The 14,473-nt window shown below is 28.7% G+C and overlaps 1 protein-coding gene across 1 annotated transcript in view; it reads left to right on the top strand.

Annotated features, from left to right (window-relative positions):
- The window catches only part of LOC129609550 (uncharacterized), a 168,630-nt gene extending 155,092 nt beyond the window's left edge, over positions 1 to 13,538 (top strand). Inside the window, exons 10-11 of the mRNA XM_055521527.1 lie at positions 11,196 to 12,565; positions 12,750 to 13,538. Coding sequence (XP_055377502.1) covers positions 11,196 to 12,565; positions 12,750 to 12,763 — 1,384 coding nt within the window. The 3' untranslated portion in view covers positions 12,764 to 13,538. The remainder of the gene's footprint in view (positions 1 to 11,195; positions 12,566 to 12,749) is intronic.
- The last annotated feature ends 935 nt before the right edge of the window (positions 13,539 to 14,473 follow it).

The raw sequence follows: 14,473 nt of genomic DNA, 5'->3' as shown, positions 1-14,473 counted from the left end.
CAAAATGCAATAAACAAAAATTATATAGAAAAAAAAGGTTAGGATAAGAAGCTGTTGACAATTTTGCTATATGGCGCAATGAATTCACACTATGTATAAAAACTTTAATTCAATTTGACTATCTTTTTTGGTTAACAACATTAAATTCACTTAAAAATGACACACTCATAAAGAGGGAAATAAATTGCATAAGTACTTATTACACGTATTCACCGCCAGATTATTTATTTTCTTCTTCTTGTTTTTTCTTTTTCGTTTTGATTTTAGTAGATGTGCGCTCTCTAATATTCTTAAATAAGAAACATTCGGCATTTATAATAATTTGTTGTTGAATTAAAGAAGTGATACAGATTTTGTGATTTGTTGTATGTAGTTATTATTGTTGTGCTTGCTGTACGAGTACTCAACTTAAAAAATGAAAATCAACAAAATTGTTTTCATTTATTTATTTTAACCTTCCGTTTTTTTTAATATTTATCACTATTAACTTAAGTGGCAGTTAAAATAAATGCTTGTATATGTACATACATACATATACACACATAATTTTATTCTACAGCTATTTGCAACAATTTTATTTTGCATTTTTTTGAAGTTGCTTAATTCTTTAATAAAAAAAAGAGCTATTATTTTTTCAGAGTCGGCATCTAAATAATCAATTTAATTTATATTAATATATTCATGGATTAGTGTGGCAGTATCTTTAAAGTACCTTACGAGTATATGAACAAAAAATGAAGGCTTTGTAGAAATTTATGGTGCTTCCGAAGGGAAAAAAACAAGCTATTTAATAAATTTTGCTCAAGCGTTTTAATTGATACTACTTCAAAATCTACAAAAACAGTTACAGTTACTGAGCATTAAAAAGCTGAAATTTAATTAACAATTTTTAACTGAAGACCACAATTATTGATTAATTGAGGTCTTCAGAGAACTACTTAATTTATATTAAGTTTCAATAAACACAAAACGCGCAAAGAACTATTGAGCACCCGGAAATATTAGTCGAAAAAAAGCTTACTCTCAAATTGCAATAAAAATTTAAGGAGTTTTAGAAAATAAACTACGGAATTTCTTAACGTGCAAGTTTCAAAACCTAAACAATTTTTGAAGTAAAGTTTCAGAAATTTAATAAATGCATGACACGGGCATCTATTAAGAGTAAATTGAAAAATCTAAAATATAAACAAATTTTCATGTGTGATACCTGCTTAATTACAGTTACTAACGACTTTCAAGAATTTTAAAGATGAATAAGAAAAAGCAAGGTAAAACAGAAGTAAAATATTTATTTGCTTTTCGTAATCTCAAATCATTTCTATATCTATAGTCACTCATTCACAAATTAAACTGAATACAATTTAAGAAATGCAGAATTGAGTAAGGCTGTTGTTATTATTCTCCGCTTCTTCATCATATGTATGATATTTTTAAATACGAGTCGTAAAAAAAAATTTGCAAACAGCAAAATTTTATATTGGAATTGTGCTACTTTTATGGGATGTGATTATTTCATTTTTATTTTTTGTAATGATTCTAAGTGTTAAGCTTTTCTATAAAGTCTTTTTAATGGTTCATTTTATAAATGTTTTCTAAAATTGGTTTAAGTTATGCTCTCTTTTTATGGTACCTTATAAGAAATTATCGATTTATGTTTCTTTTTCTTTAATAAAATGTCCTATATTTGTTACATATGTAAAAACGCTTTTTCAGAAATTTAAATCTATTTAAATAAAAACTCAAAGATTTTGAATAAGGTATACATATTTCATGTATTGTAAAATGGTAAGAACTGTATGAATGATGCAAAAATTAAGATCAATATCATAAACTGACGATGAATAAGTTCTAATAAAACGAAAATTCAATTTGGTTTATTGAACAATAAGCAAAGCTTAACAAATGTTATCCACGCATATGGCTTTGCAATGACATGTTAAATTGCTTTTTAAAGTAAAAGTAAAGCTCACTAGCACAAAAATTTTTTCTAGATGAAATATCTTTAAAAGTAAATTTAATCTTTAGTAGCTGAAATTGGTTTGTGTGAATGAATGTATGTAAGTATAAAGTTATGCAATTAATGAGCCAAATTAATATGAGCCAAATTAATATGAGCCAATGTATATATGTTCAATAACCAACAATAACCTGGAAAACCTGGATATATGGAAGTTTACAAGCGTTCCATTAAACTTTTAAAAAAAAAAAGAAAATAATTTAAATATTTTGACTTTCAAGAGGATTGCCTTTTATAATAATTGAATTAAATTAATTTTTTGTTTAAAAAGGTATTGAACAACAAATATTAACTCAAATACAAATCAAGTTGGCGGTACTTCGATAAACTTATTTTTTAGTCATATTTTGTTTAACACACATTTTTATCCATCGACAACGTCGACAAACCTCATACGCTATTCACTAATTTTAACGGAATTTTTCCCCTTCAAGCCAACTTGTATGAGTCATTATATGTTAGGTAAATTTTATGAAAAACTATTTTTGACCTAAATTATTAAACATAAATGTACTAACATATTTTACAAATCATTGGTTTTATCAGCTGCATATTTAGATCATCAATTTAATTTAAGATCAAATTTTATCATTCTGAGAGTAAATATGTAGTTGAGACAAGGTAACGCATATTAACATATATATGAATGTATATATATTTTTATTTTGTGAGAAATCTATTTAGATTCGATAATTCATTCGTTACAATTTCAATTTCAAAATAAAACTAAAACATGGCTTCGGCAAAGTTTAATTGTTTTCTTTAAATTATTTAATAACAAAACTAGGTGTAAAAACTCCATTTTTAGCAAATAACCACATCGGTTATGAAGATTCCGTTCAAGTTCTTTAGCTGAAAAGCGCATTTTCCCTTCAATCACTACCAGTTACTCCCCACCTCATTCCAATACCAATCCACAACCAATAGGATTGAAGCCACTACAGAGACTTTTACTACGAGCCTTCTTCTAACTAGCTAAGTTATTTGAGAGGAGAGTTATTAAGAGTTTAAAAATTTTGACGACATAAAAACAACATCAGCAAATTTCAAGTGGAGGGTAATATAAAGGTACATATAGTTAACAACTTGTCTAGTACTCGAATCTTGTAGAAATCTCATTAATTCTTATTAGTTTTGTTCAAATTTTAAATAATGAACATAAATGCAACATAAAAAATTATAAAGCTATAGTTTCTAACTCTAAGCTTTATAATTTGCGCCCATGTTTCTTAAAACTACGCAATTTTGTAATTATATCCGTATGTTCGCATGATCTACGATTGTAGAACTTCTTTACACCGTTATTGATACCGCTGTATATATGATTGCCCCCTTTCACATATATACAGCTTCCATTATCAAAACTTCAATTTTTAATAATTCAAAATTTTTGTTCATTTCAAATACTCAAAAACAAAAAGTTTTAAAAATTTTTATGATGTAGTTTCTAATTTTTAACGATAGTATATAATATTTGTTTAAAGCAGAACTGTTACGGTAAATTTCAATTGAATTATGTAACATCCAATTAGATAAACGAAACTGTTTTAAAAATTGTATAACGTCCGACAACCTTATAGTTAATACAAGTTATAAAAAAAGAAAAAAAAACATTCATAATAATTTGTACGCGATGGAATTTTTGATATTTTTCATGTCTAATATCCCAATCCCAACTTAGGCCTTTTTCTCTTCGTCTTTATGTACACAGCACTGAATCTATTATTAAAGAACAGAAAATTTATCGGTGCAATATGAATTATGATATAATTTTCTTTTTAAGATATACGGACGCAATTCAGAGTCGTTTGAAATTTATGTACTTTACATCAAGAGAAAAATAAACTAACAAACAGGGAAAAGTATCTGATAAAAGCAACATAAAATTATTTATATTTTTGCATCTGTTGCCAAAAATAAAGAAATTTTGTCTTAACTCTTAAAAACTTGGGAAATGGGAATTATAAAACAATCAGTTTGCATGAAATTTATTTACATAAAATTCAAATCAACATACTGCGATTTTGGCATGCAAAGAAGCTGTGAAAGGTTTCGGAAATAATTTCTTAAGAAAAATTTTATTATTTATTTTAGTACTTCTAATACTTTTTTAAAGCAAAAAAAAACCTTATATCCATATTTAAGCTCCATGTCTTACTATTTCGTCTTAGCGCCGATAATTAGTTTCTATAAATTAATATGAATATACTGCTTAATACACTCATTTCTCGACATTCATCTCCTCTTATCTACTGTACAACATGGAGTTTTTGGTATCTATACAAATAGATCGCCATTGTTACATTTAATATTCATTTTAACAGAATACATTAAACGAATTCTGAAATATTTTATACCATGCTACAATTAAATTTATATAGACATGCAAAGGTTATTTCGTTTTGCTTCAAATGGATGTAATATGCGATTCCCATTTACGCAGTTTTTAATCTTAGTGTATGTACAGCATGTAGGTTATGTACATTGCATTTGTATATAAGATTTTATAAGGGATAATATTTCAAAAATTGAGTACACATTTCTTGAGCAAATAATAATTTCTTAAAATAATATTTTCGCGAAACTTTCTTAGATTTTACTTCACTCTACAGTACAATGAACGGCAGTTTTTAAATGTGCCTACATGATTATGAAAATTCAAATATGTATGCAACTCGTTTAATGAATAACTTACATACACAAATGCATTTGAAATTATGTACATACATACATACATGTTAGTACATTTATTTGAAAACATTTATTATGCAATATTTATTGCATTTACAATATGTTATTCAGGTAGGTTTTTTTTCATTTGTAATAAGTCAATTAACTATAATTCCTTTTTAAATTATAATGGTAATTGCAGTACCCATAAAAGTAATTTTTCATCTCGAGAATTTTTAAGAATTCTATAACTTTCGCGTTTTATTAACAAATATAGTAATTACATTTATGATTTAAACAGATTTAGAACAAAATTTAATAAAATATCTTTGCAAATTTCATAGATAAGTGCATCTAAGGCAGATTCGCATAAAAAAAAGTATATCCAAAACTCTGAACTTTAAACGCAATTTTAACCGTAATAAAAGAAAAAATGTATCACATAGATTCTACCCTTTATCAAAATAGAAAAATAAAATACGTCAATAGTAATTCCAAAATATTGATTATATCAGTTTTGTTAGCAATTATATATTACATGTAATATCTTCAAATTCAACATTCCGAAAATCTGAAATGTGCCTGTTTCATATGTGAAGAAAGAGATGGTAAATTTTTCTGTAAAAGAAGCAAAATTGTAAAGATTGTCTGTAAAAGAAGCGAATGACTTTCTTAAAAATGCGAGTTTGCAATAAAATTGAGAAAATGTTTTTGAAGTGTTGAAATGTTTTTTCAAGTTGACAAAGCAAACAAAAAATTACTGAATACAATTTAAAGTTAAAAATTTATGTAAATGAAAAACTTGAAAATTGCGAGAACATTGTGCGTTGTCAGAACTGGCATATTTAACCCAAATTCACTCTTTTGGTCATACAAACTACGTTGTTTATTCTAATCAGAGAAAAATAAAACGATTCTTAAGCGTACACGTCTGACTGAACCGAATTTTGATAAAATTTGTGTGAGCCTTTGCAAAAGACATTTCCGAATCTTGGATCCGTTTTTGTTTAAATAACAAAAACAAATTAATTAAATTTTGTATTCGAGCTAATCTATTATGAAGTTGCTTTCCTATCTTTTTTGTCTAAGCCAAAATTTGTAATAAAACCGTATAGCGTTCATAATAATATATATCATATCTTAGGAGCGATAGTATGGAAAAATTCTTAAGGCCTTTAAAAATTATAATTTTAATTTAGAAGGTGTATTAGCAATTAAAACGTACATTTAGTGTTAACTAAATTCGAATAAATGTTAAAAGCCATTAATGGCATGCATGTATGTATGCAATCAAGTAAGGATTTTCTGTCGCAATACCGTATGAGAGAAGATCCTTACTTGAAAAAATTATTCCATATATTCACATGAGAAACTGAAAAAAATTTATTAGTTTTATTATTTTTATTTTATAATGAATTTTATGGGCGTTCTTAAATGTCACCCAAATTGATATCAAAAGTAAAACACAAAACATTTTTAATAGCAATTTGAGAATAAGAAACAAACATCACGTTGTATCGATAATTATTTTGGGCTACATCTTAAACTCATGACAGACAAATATTAAACAAATAACGAATACGTCTTGCTGGACGCATAAAAAATAACAGCCGAAATAGAAATTTTGAGAATTTAAATCAAATTTATATGAAACTAACAAATCAATATAAACTATCCTTCATATATCTGCATAATTTTATGTAATCAATTATGTGTACATACGTAAAAATAAGTTTAAAGTACCAGCGCGCGCATCTTATGAAAAAAATCAATATTCTCTTATTGTGCATAAAATAAACTGTATGATAGTTTGTTATTGTGTAAATTTTTTTCTTGGTTTTTGGTCGTCATTCTGTTGCTGTTCTCCCTTTTTATACACTTAGCTCTTCCTAGCTATAGTAAATAAATATTGTCGATAAAATCCTTAAACGTCATCAATCAAAAATTCCACCACAATTTTTTTCAAAAACAAAAAGTTTTTTTTATTTTTGGAATTGAGAAAGGTATAATAAGGTTTTTCATCATAATGGTGCTTTTAATCTGCACTTGAGGAACTACATAAATTAATTTTATAATACAAAAAATTTAATAAATAATTTTTTTCATAGTTAACCTTGTCATTCAGTTTCTTAATTAAGGATTTATAATTAGCCTCAAAATAATATTTTTACGCTAATCTTCCATTATTTTAACGCAGTATAGGTATAACAGGGGTTCAAAAGTTCATATTCTCTATTAACAAACAAAAAATTAAAGTATATAATATTAATTCTTAACCAAGATCCCAGGGATTCTTGCATTAGCTGCTCAGAATATTTTGTTTTGTAGATTGCAAAGAAAAGGTAGCAGCGCACCGAAGAGGTAACTAGGTGCGGGGCAAAACCTAGCAACACATTCTCGAGACCCATCCTCCTGTTCAAGCAACTTTAAAGGGCTGGTAGACCGCAGCTCCGCTGGAGTGAGCACGTAGTTTCCCAGTACTGCCCTTCTGCCCCGCATTCCCTCAGAAGATGTGCCGAGAACTACTCGTCCTGCCCTCAAAACCTGCAAACACATAATCATAAATTTGGGCTTGCCTACAACAAAAACAAATGTGCGCTTAAATACTTCATTTTTTTCAGACTTAAATTAATTTTTTCTATCATAATATATATGTATAGCATATATTAATATACTATATATATTATGGTAGATATACATATATACTATATAATGTAGTAAATACATAGGTTTTAGTAATGTTAATCTCTAAGTTAGAACAATTCCCCAAATTATTCACTTTATTTACTTAAATTTAAAAATTAACACTTAATAATATATTCGAAAGGAGGTAAATTAAATTTGAATCTTTTCGAAAATTAGTGTTTCGAAATATTTTCTTACAGATTTAACATTTAAAAATTTTCAAACTTCGCCACCCTCTGCTTGAAGAAACTTTATAGATTAAATGTTATAAATGAAATAGCAGTTTCAGCAAGACCGTTTTCATAAAATTTTTCGCCCAAAATTCTCCTCTCTTAAAATTACTGTATTTTAGACTTGAGATATACCCGTACATGCACATGTTTTGCTTTCACAATATTTACTTTATATTTTATGGCAGTATCCATTCTGTACCAATATTTAATTTCTAAAACAAATATATCATAAAATAGAGACAGATTTGAAATATTTTTGAGTTTCGGTAAAGTAAAAAAAATATAAACTTCACATGTAAAATAAAGGATCATATACCATGCGAATGGTAAACTTTATAACATAGAGTCTTCAAATAATTCACATTTTTCATATAAATTTATTGAAATTTTTTTTGTATTTATTTCTTATTCTTTTTTAATAATGATAATAAATTTATTGATCGATAAATAAACAATTCTAATTTATGTTTAACAAGAGTAAAATTACTAACTATTCATATTATTATGAGTATAAAATATTAAAGGAAAATAATGTGAGATCGATATTCAATTACACGAAATAACATTGAAAAATTTAACAACAATTATAGAAATTGCAACACTGCAATTTAATTATTGTAAGGTTATCAGTAGAACATCTACGACTTCTACACATTCATGTACATTCAAATACGTAAAATTCAACCAAACTCGATAGAAGACGGCAACCCTTCTACAACCACTCACTCCATATAAATATCAGTTTACAAAATTGTGGGAACATTTTTTAGTTTGTAATTGAGATCATGTTTATACACTTTTAGGGATGCTCATCTTTTGTTATACGGAGAGAATGCCACCTTACAGTATTTCGGACTTTTATGCAAACATAACAGTTATCATTTGTGACAGTACTTAAACAAAAACTAAAATTTTGTTGTCACGTATAACACAGACTGATCTTTAAAAATGTTGTACGGTTGAAATTTCAAAGTTTCAAATCTTTTAAGTAACCAAACAACATTGTGAATTTCATTTGCAACATACAAAATGTATTCTTATCATAGTAAAATTTTTCTGAACAGGACTTGTAGCCAAATAAATTCCGGAAATTATTTAAAATTTCGCTCGTAATCATAATATGAGCTACTGAACTCATTAAGGAAAATGTTTCCTTGTTTGACCTCGATCAAAGTGCAATTTCAATGCTAAAACATAAATTTATACATCATTCTTTGCATCCCTATAATATTATCAACTGACCCAATTTTCGCTTATTGGGGAGACTTAGTTCTTATATACAATATCAAATTCATGTTTCGTATAATTGCCTAAAATAAAAATATGTACACATATGTACAAGTCCACTTAATAGCAAAATCGCTGCTTAATGAATGAAAAACTCCTAGTTTATATGTAAATTTCAATTTGCAATTTTCTTAATATGAGTCTACAAATTTCCACTTTCAACATAAATTATAAAATAAAGAAAAAGTTTCATTCCATTATACCTACCAAATTTCCTTTGAATATAACAAAGTCTCATTTTACAGTATGTGGTATACGCAATATTGCTATCAATGGTAAATCCAGATTTTTTCAGCTATTTTCTTTGATAGTAATGACGATCATCATCGTTTTTACATATTGCAACTGATTTAATCATATTACTATTATAATATTCATCCTACAACAAAACATATACGTAGAACACAATGCGCGATTATGTGTCTTTTATTGTCTCCACAATCTCAATTCAATAATAAAGAAAAAAAAGGAAAAGCAGAGAATTACATGAACAGGCTGCAAATCTCTTGCAAATAAATTTTATTTGCAGACTATAAAGTTCAAAGGTTGGGTCTCATATATATACTAAAAGAGGTCTACATATGCTAAATGGAGCCAGTCTCAAGTTAAATAAAATTACAATACAACAAATAAAACAAAACAATTGTTACTTTTATTCAGAGATAATTTTTAACAAAAAGGAAATATTTCCCAACTAATTTTTGTTCTTGTTTCTCCAGTCATGTGATGAAAGTATCACAAAAGATAAAAATAAAATGGTCTTTATACAAATAACAATAGACTAAAAAAAAACAGGCTGACTTTGAAACAATAAAATAACGCGTAAGTTGCATGTTCAATTCTTGAATTAATATTTTCATCTTTTGTTGCAAAAACCCATAATGCACACTCAGCAATGTCAACAATTTTTGAAAAGTAAGTAACTGTATTGCGTAATTTGGCCCGGCCACTTCCAATTTATGTCAACATTTTTTCATTCATTCGTTCAATTTTTTTTATTCGTTTCTCGGTTTACCAAAAGACTTTTAGGATGAAACAATTAAATAATATAGAGCAAACAAAAGTCATATAATTGATCCATACATAGTGATCTTTTATTACTCTTAAAAGATTTGTTTTTGAAAATGCAATATGCGTTCGCATTTCTAACTTAAAACTTAAATAACTTAAACAACAGAAAGAACATAACAAAAGTGTTTTCAGCCGTGAAAGTTCTGAAATTGTCATACTTTTTTTAAAGTTTCTTTCTATCCCAAAGCTTTTCATTTTCCAGTTCTTTTAATAAATTAAGTTTTCCAACTGGCGCATGGATGGAACTCAGGACTCGAAGGACGGAAGGATCGAAATCGATCTTTCTTGCTGACCGTTAGACTGTTGACCCTCTTCCAATTCATGATTTTATAAATTTATTATCAAATTACTATTAAAACAATTCTGCGACGCAAATAGTAAGCTTTTTACTGCATAATCACATCGTGCACAATAAAAGGGAACTAGAATTTTCGCTTTCGTACTCTTCCATCTGTAAAAATCTTTGTTTATTAAAATATTATTGAAATCAAAAGTGACTTACAGGGCTGTATCAATGAGAGGCGCCATATGATATTCTTCGGGCCATCATTTTTTGCAAATGTGAGGAAAATTGGGTTGCTAAGTTGAACATTTGCATAACAGAACAGGAAGACCATTTTGAACGGTTGTTGTACCTAAGCCCTTGAAGAAAAAAAATGTGCATTTATAATACTCTATTTTTGTTTATAACTCCTAAACCAGGTCAGGTAACATAATGACTTTTATACCAAATTGAAGCTCATTTGTCAACGGTGCCACCTGTGCTAAAATTGGAAAAGCATCCAATGTTACGTAACCTACAAAGTTAATGTTTTTCAAAAATGAAGAGTGAAAATTTTAAGTTTTTCGAAATTTAAAGTCATGTGATTCCGAAATCTGAGCAGATTATAACTAATGTGGATATTCTTGGAAAAACCCTTACTCTGAAACTTCCAAATCATACTTAATAATGTGCCTATCTTGCACAGACGCGGAGTTATACTTAAAATTTCAAAAAGGAAAAAAAAATCGGTCGAAATTGACTTTAAGTCCCTGTAACTCCGAACCTGTTGAGCTGTGAACATCGTCTCCATAAAAAGTTTTGTCTACACATGAAGGCCTATACAATGGTATATAGCAGCGCACTTTGTTATGAGACATCCTGTATAAAAACCCTGTATAAGTAAATTTTAATAAATTTTTTTAAGTTTTAATTATTTTCTTAATTTGATTTTTTGTTTTTATATTTAAAGTGAAGAAGAAGCTTCTGTGATGCTAGCAAATTCATGGCTTTATCATTATTATTCCGTACAATCAAAAATACAATTCGGAATACCATTTGAAGGTCCAACACGTGTCCCACCCACACCAACATACTATCACCATCATTCACATCATCCAGGTGGATTACCTACAAATCTTACCCCACACGGTTACTCAAGTCATCATCATCCATCACATCATGTGCCATATGGTTACCATTCACCGTTAGGTATTGGTCCACCACAATCTTCACCATCTCATGTAATGGGACATCCTAATGGTAACAGTAATGGTATGATAGGACCATACTCAGCTTACAGATTAGAGCCTGTCGATTTTAGTAATAGTCCTAATCAACAACAACAACAGCATCAACAGCATACCCAACAGCAACAACATCAGCAACCACAGCCTCCAAATAATATATCACCACCAGAATCAGTTGAACCTCGTTGTAGTTCAACAAATAGTTCCAGTTCGGGAAGCCATCATCATTCACTTTCAAATGCTAGAATAAATCCTGTATCACCGCCAACAAAACGTAGAGCTATTAACAAACTGGAACCACTGTACATAATTGAAAGTGAAAGTCCTGAGTCAAGTAATATTGGTATAACTGATTTAGATAATCAATATTGTCACAACGGTGGTAATAGCGGTGGTGGAATTGGGATCCTTGGTGAACATGGCGGGGGAGGTGGTGGTTCACTTGCATATGAGGCTGTTGTTGTCCCACCAAATCGTTCAAGAATACTGACTAAAATCTTACCAACTGATCCGCCTGATTTAATAGATCAATGGAATCCAAGTCCACCTTGGTCAGAAACAGCACAAAAAGCTCCCGATATAACACATCAAGAACTAAGCCCTTATTTTACCACCACAACGCCACCAACACCAAACAGCGCTCCACCATTACAAACATGTGGTCAAGCATTCTCGTTTGACTGGATGTCAGAGCAATTTATACCGATATCAACGATTACGAATGATTCATGCGGTGTTAATGGCAGCTCTGCATGTGTGCCATGCTTAACCCCAGATGGTATAACAGTACAAGTGCCATTGCATCAAATGTCAATGACATCACATCATCCTCATTCGCATCATCATCATCATCATCATCATCATCTTCACCATCATCATCCACATTGGCCACCGGATCATAATGGAAGAATAATAACGTTACAAGCAATCAATAATAGCCTTTCACCACAAGCAAGTAATTCTAGCACTGATTCCAATAGCAATAATAATAGCAATATTAGCAATAGTAGTAATGATAACAATAGTACCATTAGTAAGAATCACACAAATGATATTAAAACTTGCATTGATATTAAAGAAGAACATGATAAAGGTGAGTTTGATGCTTTTTATTAATATTATTCTAAGCAAACTTAACTGTATTTTTCTTAAACATGGTAAAAGAGTCTTATGGTATCATTTCTCGTTTACAAACTCTGTAAACAAATCCCTTTTTTATATAAAAATGATAAAATTTTTATTTGAAATAATTTGAGAACTTTTAAATTTCTTTACAGATGGTCGAAGATGAATTGAAGTTTACTTTAGAACTACTAAAGTCTATATTAAAAAAAATAAATCTCACATTGTAAAGTATAATGGCTGGCTTAGTGCAATTTTATATATTTATAGTTTTTTATTTTCTTTTCACACTATTTATTTTAAAAAATTTCTTAGTATTTTTAATTTAGTACAGTGCTGTATTTATAAATTAATTTTATTTAACTAAAGCATTTTTTCTTTAGACAATTTAGAAGAGAATTAAATGAAACCCAATGGAATTTATAATTTGTAAATAATTTTTTTATTGAAACAGGCCAATATTAGAAAACATAAGTTGTAAAAAATCAAATTCAAATAGGAAATTAGTACCAGAACTTTGAAACACATTATTTAAAGGAAACGTTAATTAAAGAAAAATAATGCTGGAATAGTGATGCTATGTATTTATAAAATTAAATTAAGTTCAATTGCACTCGGGAATCTTTTTAAATCTATTTTAAAGCTCTTTTGATTCAAATTTACTTGAACTGAAAACTGAAAATTTTTGAACTGAAAATTTTTTTGACTAGTAAACGAATTTTTATCAAATTCCTTATTAAAATTTAATTTGAAATTGCTTTAATATAATTTATGCAATTCAATAAAGTTTCAAAATTACATTTGTGGCTCATCAACAAGTTGAGCCAAAATAGCATTACTATTAAACGCATATATAATGACAATAACTTATTAGTATTACGGAAATTCTCTACATTCCTTAGAGATTAATTAATTTATAGAATAAATAAGTAATTTGAATAATATAAATAAAAGTATTTAATTGTTAATCAATATTTCTTAGCACTGTAAAAAAATATGTTTAAGATTATAAATGATTTCATATAAATTAGAAAAATATGTTTTGTAAATAAAGTTTTTAGCAAGATTTTATATAATTAATTAAAAATTATGAATTCAGTTGCAATTTATTTTAAATAAGTAAATAAATTTTTATTTTGTAAAAAAGAAGGAGGAGTTGTTTTTCTGTTATACACGACACTAGGAAAAACAGCAGATGAGAAATGAAGATAATAAGAAAAACATTTTTATCGCCGTTTAAACAGAGCGGTGGTGTCTTTTACTTTGAATTTATAACTTACGACATTTGAAGTCAATCCAAACTAAATGTGTGCATGTATGTTCGATAGTTAGAACAGCTACAAACAAGGTAGTTAAGACATCCGCTTTGGAATGGGCTACGTTGCAATCCTGAATAAAAAAGGTCGGTGTGGGAGGCGTCAATTTCACTATTTTTATACATGTGTGACTGCACGAAAAGGATTTTGTCGTCTCTATTTGGTGCATGGTAACGGACGGTTTCCCTATAAGCTATCAGAGGGGCATAATGTGTAAGGCTGCCCTGATCATCTGGTCGTTGTTCTGAGGAACCAATATGATGCCGTCGAAGTTGACCGAATACAGAGAGCTCTGAACATCATTGGAACTGGACTCAAACTAAGGGCGTTGGACTATTAACCGTGGAAAGTCAGCTATACTGCTTTCATTAGTCGAGGAAAATGTAGTTTGTGTCCGACTTCCTTGGGGGGGCAGAATTACTGAGCCATCCAAGAAGGTCAAATATCTGGTAGTGATCCTGGATCAATCTCTGAACTGGGCATCTTACCTTAGAGACGAGGCTGTCTTAGACTTGAAATGTCCAGATTTAAGGCTGCTGGAAGTCGTGTTCGCTGGACTCTCG

The sequence above is a fragment of the Condylostylus longicornis genome, unplaced genomic scaffold, assembly GCF_029603195.1.
Source record: "Condylostylus longicornis isolate FDR11 unplaced genomic scaffold, ASM2960319v2 ptg000040l, whole genome shotgun sequence".
Classification (NCBI taxonomy): Eukaryota; Metazoa; Arthropoda; class Insecta; order Diptera; family Dolichopodidae; genus Condylostylus; species Condylostylus longicornis.
This window is presented reverse-complemented; position numbering and strand designations above follow the sequence as displayed.